Source organism: Periplaneta americana, chromosome 4, assembly GCF_040183065.1.
Source record: "Periplaneta americana isolate PAMFEO1 chromosome 4, P.americana_PAMFEO1_priV1, whole genome shotgun sequence".
Taxonomy (NCBI): Eukaryota; Metazoa; Arthropoda; class Insecta; order Blattodea; family Blattidae; genus Periplaneta; species Periplaneta americana.
Genome location: NC_091120.1, coordinates 48,273,267 through 48,280,707, shown reverse-complemented (window position 1 = coordinate 48,280,707; position 7,441 = coordinate 48,273,267). Strand labels below are relative to the sequence as shown.

Below are 7,441 nucleotides of genomic sequence, written 5' to 3'. Positions count from 1 at the left end.
ATACGCCTGTGTGGTTGTATTTATTTGTTTGTGTTGTTTGTGTGTTGAGATGTCTTTGTAGTGTGTTTTCTGTTCTGTATGCTATGTTGTATTTCTGTTTTCTGAATGAGGATGCGATCTTGTGTGTGTTTTTGTTTTCGTATGTTAGTGTGATGTATTTCTTGTTTGTGTTGTGTTTTGTGTTTGTTGAGTTTTTGTTTTGTCTTCCTTATGATGTTGTCTACTATGTTTGGGTTGTAACCATTTTCTTGTGTTATGTATTTGATTGTGTTCACTTCTTCATTGTAGTGTTGTTGGCTCATGGGTATGTTGAGTAATCTGTGTACCATTGTCCTGAATGTAGCATGTTTGTGTTTTGTGGGGTGATTAGATGGATTGTGTATGTGTGTGGTGGTGGTGGTTGGTTTTCTGTATATTTTGAAGGTGTGTTTGTTGTCAACTTTTGTTATGGTGATGTCTAGCAAATTAATTTTTTAAATATCTAGACATTACCCTCAAACGAATATACCACATTAAGAATGTGCTTCTGTTCATGAAGTTAACGTTGAAAATATAAAATTACAAAGTTTCTCTGTTATAAACTTTTCATTCAAAATTTACAATAACTCAACAACAACATTTTAAAATCTTATATTCGACTAGCAGACACTCTTAATTTAAATTTCAAGGTTAAGCCATCTATAACTAGACGACTATCACAGAAATAATATAACATTTGCCATTTCATTCTTTATTAAATAAGCTTATAGGACAGAGCTAGTTAAGCCACCATTTAATTATATAGGACTATCATGGAAGTAACAAAAATACCAAACATACTCCCACTTCAATTTGAATTAAATACAGAATAAAATCAAGGTTAAGCCAACTATAAAGCACAATAAGCCTTCAAGCTGCAGTGTGTCCGTAAAGAAAAAAGCATCTGTAACTGGAACACAGTCACAGAAATAAAAAAAAGGTCCCATTGATCCCATTTTAATCTGGAGTAATTATAGAACAAAATCAAGATCAAGTCATTTGCAACTTGAAAACTATCATAGTAACAAACAATTTCTCATTCCAGTATTTTAATTAAGTAAATAGAGAAAGGTTAATGTAAAGTAGAATAAATAATTTCTTCAGCAGAGTTCCTCCTGTGCAGCAGTAGTAGTAGTAGTAGTACTGTATATACGCGAATATTCCGAGCGTGTTTTTTTCCGGAATTTAGCGAAGAAACACTGGAGTGCGTGCATTATTTGAAATAAGGTTGGTACCACTTTGCCTCGAACACTGAATCCCGTTATACTATAGATTGTCCAGCCTTGGTCTGTGTGGTGTAGAGTTGGACAACACAATTATTTTTCGGAAGTTGATTCCAATGATTCAATCATACAATATAAATCAATTCTAACAATTCGTTCATGATTCTTCACAGTTTGCAATTCCAACTATTCTTTTGAATCATCAATGAACGACTCAGACTTTTCCCTTTGCAAACCATAGGTAGAACAAAAACATTCTACATCTCCTGCATAGATGGCATGAGAGATGAGACATTGGATGGTATCTTTCTGATTGTCTGGAATCATTCATCATGACCTCCATTAGTGTACAAAATTATCCAAGATAGTGTTTCCTAATTTGCTATTGTAGTTCTAGATGCTTTTACAGCAGCATGTGAAGATTATGACGCATTTCTTAAAACAAATTGATATTTTATTTAGTTTTGGAGTACATCATTATGTAGGATTAATTTTTTGTAAATAAAACGCAAATTAGAGACAATTTTATTTATTTTTTAAATTTTATCTCCTAAAATTAGAGTGCGGGTATTATTCGGTGGCGTGGAATATTCGCGTATATACGGTATTTTATTAAATTATGCTTTCAACAGTTTCAACTGCAAAGGTTAGTATGATATTATCAGTGGCGCCAACTTTTGAAAAAAAATTGGGTGGGCTCAAACACTTTAGTTATAAGTTAAAATAAATAAATCTCATAAATAATAATGATAATGATAATAATAATAATAATAATAATAATAATAATAATAATAATAATAATAATAATAACACGACAAATTGACAAATTAACAAATTATTGGGTGAGCTCGGACCCATATAGGGTAAGTTGACACCACTAATTACTATTATATACATTTGTAATGTATAAGCAGCATCTTCCTGTCCCCAAAATCTACTCTCTAATATTCTTTCTCCAACTTTCTCTGTCCATCCATTTCCGTTCTTGTAACCCCTTTTCACACACTGCTTTCTTGACTTCCTTCATCCATGACTTTCGAGGTCTAACTCTTCCTCTTCTATCATACAGAATCCATTCTAGCACCTACTCATTTTGGCAACCTTTCATGTTCCATCTGTTTCACGTGTCCATATTACTCCACTTGTCTGTACTGTACAGACCCAGAAAAAAAATTTGGGCCTCCTAAATTTTGCAAGGTCCAGTCCTTACTGAGCATGCGCAGTATGTTATAACTGGAACTTGGAAAATTCAGGTGGCCCGAATTTTGTTTCTGGGTCTGTACATAATCCAAAATTGGATTTTCCATATTCATTTTCTGTCTAATCACCTAATTTTTTTTCTTTCATGTATAGAATATCTGGCTGAACATCTCAAAAAGTCCATCTCCATTGATAATAATTTCGCCAGTAAATTTTGATTAATCTTCCTAGTGTCTGCTTTGTATGCCACTGTACTTTGAACTGACAAATTTTGCTAGAAACCCTCTACCAAGGACTTCTTTTTTTATGAGCAGTACTGTATATCTTTGTTTAGGAAATCTTACCTGGATCATACAAATAGATTTCATCCGCAACTGGAAATTATATAATATGGAGTCCTGTCTTCCTAGTCACTAAACTTTGTCACTGTATTCACTGAGATTGGTTGAAAATAAAACTAGCTATTCACTACGTCCAGTTTAACACTGTGCTCACTGATGTTGATTTAGAATGAAATGGCACTATTCACTGTAGTTTCTCACTGTATACACTGATGCTGATTCAGAATGAAATGACACACGAGACACTCGGTTTTACTTCCTTCCCAGAGAAAGTCATGCTAAGAATTTTATCACCCTTTAAAATTCATAGTCCTTGATTGAGTTCGAACCCATGAGTCTCGGGATCCAACACCTGCAGTACGTAAAATAGTGCTATCTAAATGTAAGTCAAGAACAATGATTCGTCTGTATGATTGTGTGGTTAACATCAACATATTTGAAGTCCATTACAGTGATAGTGGCTCAGCTGTCAGAACAGTAAAAATAAAGGTAAAGATATCTTAACAATCCTATTATAGGCTACTATATAATACAATGCTATAAACATACACATGATATAATATGTCATATAACTATGAAACTCAAATCCGAATTGAAAGGAACATTCTCGCACTGACACGTGCACTTTCAATTAACTCACCTATGCAGTGGAGGCACTGAGTCAACGGTGCGCAACTCCCCTCTTGTTGAGACGACATTGTAACTCTCTTGGCAGTCGCACTTGACATGAATCCATTTGTTTTCATGCCGGTTTTCCACCATTACAACTAAACCTGCCCAACCCTTGGTCAGGTAGTAAGCCGTCATGCCTTCACGACCCTGGAATTTGGTAGAGAGGCAAGTAAGAACATGTATGTGAAAAACAATGAAAACAATATTGCAAGAGGAAAAAGTATGCAATTCATCGAGTTATTGAGTGTTTGAAAATTAACAAGTAATTTGTGGTTGCTAATGTGAATGTTTCGCAACTGGAACTGGATCAGTGATGCATCAAAGAACTCGGGATAGTATATGTGGCATTTTGACACGCTGATCTTTTATTCATAACAATGTTTTTCTGACTTATTTCTCACAAACATAATACTGGGTGAATACATTATAGAGTAACCACAATGTGGCGATCTGGCTCTTGGCCGAGCCAGTCACAAACTCCAGTTACCAGTAAGCAAACAGCTGTGATATCCAGCTCAAATCGGTAATATGACATATTACAAGCTATTGATGTAAAATCTCAAAATACAAAAAGTTTGAAGTAAAAAAAAAAATGACTGTGCATGACTCTGAAGACTCACATGAAGAAATGTATAGAACACTCTTATAATATATAGAATAGAATAGAATGATTTATTTTCGCTGGCAGAGGTTAAGGCCATAAGGCCTTCTCTTCCACTCAACCAGCCTTAATCAATACAATTGTTACATACATATTTAAATTATGAATATTTACAATACACTTAAAAGATTCTCCAGCAATATTCTTCAGTTAAGCTTCAACGACTAGTATATGTTTATTTAAATTGAGATAAACCTATAACCTATATATGAACTGCCTTAGTACCTAATATGATGAAAACTAGCCTACATAAATAAAAACATTCAAATACAATTGAACAATATTATGAATTCAATCAGAAAAATATACATATCTCGATGGCTAAGAAGTGATACCTTGTATCTGTAAATTTGCAGGTGAATAAAAATAAAGTTTTAAACATTAATTTTTCTCAAAATGAACAAACTTTTTGTATAGGTACGTTTTTTATTTATAAGTTCTTTTACTCGAGGACAAAATATTAGTTAACTGTCCAATTTTGTGAACATAATAATAATGTAGTTAATCTAAACAATAATGTAGTTAAACTAAATGACCATTTTTGTAGATATGAGGTATCACTTCTTAGCCATCGATATATACGTATATTTCAAAGCAAAACATAAAATATAAAGTTTGTTGGATGTGCAAGAACCAATTCCTATAGCTCTTAACACATGTCGAAGAAATAATTGTAAGATTGGAAAGCAGTGTTGGCTTAGATAAATTGAAAGATTATTTGGGAAAACTGAGCATTATGAAGACAAATAATAACCAAAATCCAAGAACATAAATGATTGAGAAGCCCCATGTGCTGGGAAGTTGTCCTCAAGGCGAGCTTCTAAGAATTAAACGACACATCATCATTAGGTCGTTACTTGCTGCTGCTCTGTGTGTTAAAGAGTTTGAAGTCCATGAGGAGGTTCATTGTCTGACCAAGGGAGAAAGTATAAGACATACCAACATTATCGCTATCAATAGAACTGAATATGAAACCAAGATCATCGATTCATCTGTCTTATTTTAAACCAGCATTGGACAACCTCAAGAAGTTGACAAAGAAAAGAATCCATGTTGAATCTTTCGTACACTACTTTTAATACCGGTACTTGAATATAAATAATTGATTAAATGGCGATCTTACTCATGTTAATTATGTAAGCATGTATGGCTTACAGCTGTTTCGGTGTTGCTTGACACCATCCTCAGAGCCTACTAGATCTCGGCGCTATCTTAATTTCGCTGCCTGTTGTGTGGGTGCGTTCGTGTGATGAAGAGTTGTGTCAAATAGTGTGTGTGTTCTGAAATTGATATGTGTGTTGAGAATTTGATTAGGGTGTGTTTTAGTGTGCCTGTATATTTCATATTGTTCTAGTGTGTTGAGTTTTTGGTTTTTGGGTTGTATGTGTAGGATTTCCATGTCTGTATGTATGTTATTGTATGTATGGTTCTATTTCAGAACACACACACTATTTGACACAACTCTTCATCACACAAACGCAAAGACAGCAAAGTTAAGACAGCGCCGAGATCTAGTAGGCTCTGAGGATGGTGTCAAGCAACACCGAAACAGCTGTAAGCCACACATGCTTACATAATTAACACGAGTAAGATCGCCATTTAATCAAAGAAAAGAAGTCCATAAATATATGAGTCCACCATACCCTATTTTTTTAGAGCATTACAACATCCAAAAAATTTCTGTTACAGGTCTCTTATTCGGTTCTAGGGGAACAACTCCAAAATTTTTTGTTAGGTGGAGAAATAAATATAAAACAAGAAAAGAACTGCAGGACCAAATTGTTGTCACAATTATTTTAATAATCTGTGGCAATTTTCAGAAGCCATTTGTATTGAATTACTTCCATATAAAAACAATAATGAATTATATATCAATATATTATTACTGTTCTTTGTTGATTTTTTTTTTTATCATTTTGTTTGGAAATTACTAATTTAAAAGGCACGAATAATTTTATAATTTATTTTATGTATTATAGGAAATTTATGTTATTACATAACATTTCTTCTGAATCCATATATTCATATTATATGTGTATTGTATAATATGTGTATTTGTTATTCTGTGTAAAATTTGCAAATATGAATGAGATTGTCAAACAACAACAAGCTCTGACAACTTCCTATTTTGTTTCCCCTTTTTTAAGCATTGCGATTGAATATTTTACAAAAACAGGTCTTTCATAACGAAGAAGAGGAGGAGAAAGAGAAGATGGAGAAGTAGATATAGATGAAGGAGGAGGAAGAGAAGAAAATTGGAGCAGGAGGAAGAGAAGATAGAGAGGTGGAAGAAGAAGAGAAGAAAGGAGAGAAGATGGAAGAGAACTAAAAATAAAGGAACAAGAGAAGGAAGAGGAAGAAACAGATGAGAAAAAAGGAGGAAGAGAAGACGTAGAAGAAGTAAAGGAAGAAGAGGTAGAGAAAGTAGAAGTAGATAAAGAAGAAGAGGAGAAAGGAGAAAGAAAAGATGGAGGATAAGTAGAAGTAAAGGAAGAAGAAGAAGAGGAAGAGAAAGTAGAAGTAGAAAAAGAAGAGAAGAAAGAAGGAAGAGAAGATGGAGAAGTAAAAATAAAGAAAAAAGAAGAGGAAGAGCAGTAATTGAGGAAGTAGAAGTAGATAAAGAAGAAAAGAAAGAAGTAGAAGTAGAGGAAGAGAAGAAAGGAGGAAGAGAAGATGGTGGAGAAGAAGAGAAGTAGAAGAAAAAGAACGAAGAGGGGAAGAAAAGATGGAGTAAGAGGAAGAGAAGATGGAGGAGTAGTAGAAGTTGCAGCATAGACATTAAAGTAAATACTATCAAATATAACAATATACAACGAAATTTTTAAAGAACAATATCGAGCAATATATGCCATACAAAATGTGAAATATAAAAATCAATACCTGAAGTTCTTTCCACAGAACACAACAGAAAAAATAGAAATGGAATATGGTTGACTATTTCTAGTGAAGAGAATTAATATTTGAAGAACTTGCGGGAAAAACGATGAATGTCACATTTCTATTAACGATTACATAATGATCTAATTGAGTCTATAACTGCAAGATGTAGTGCTGTTTCTATAGAAAATAAAGGAAAGAATTACTGTATTCGTGATGATAATTCTCCTTTTTGCCATTTTTCATAAGAACAACATTAAATTTCGCAGTAATCCATTGAATTAGATAATGGCATCAATCTTAAGAAAACTGTGACATTCATCGTTTTTCCCGCAAACTCTTCATTTGTTTATTGTTTTATTTAACAACGTCAACAACTGCAGAGATTGCTCAATGCTGATTCTTGACGATGACTTATTGGATATGATATAAAGGGACGATTGTGGTAT

The 7,441-nt window shown here is 33.4% G+C and overlaps 1 protein-coding gene across 1 annotated transcript in view; it reads right to left on the bottom strand.

Annotated features, from left to right (window-relative positions):
* The window catches only part of LOC138697786 (calpain-D-like), a 425,409-nt gene that overhangs the window by 1,617 nt on the left and 416,351 nt on the right, over window positions 1–7,441 (bottom strand). Inside the window, exon 11 of the mRNA XM_069823291.1 lies at window positions 3,423–3,601. Coding sequence (XP_069679392.1) covers window positions 3,423–3,601 — 179 coding nt within the window. The remainder of the gene's footprint in view (window positions 1–3,422; window positions 3,602–7,441) is intronic.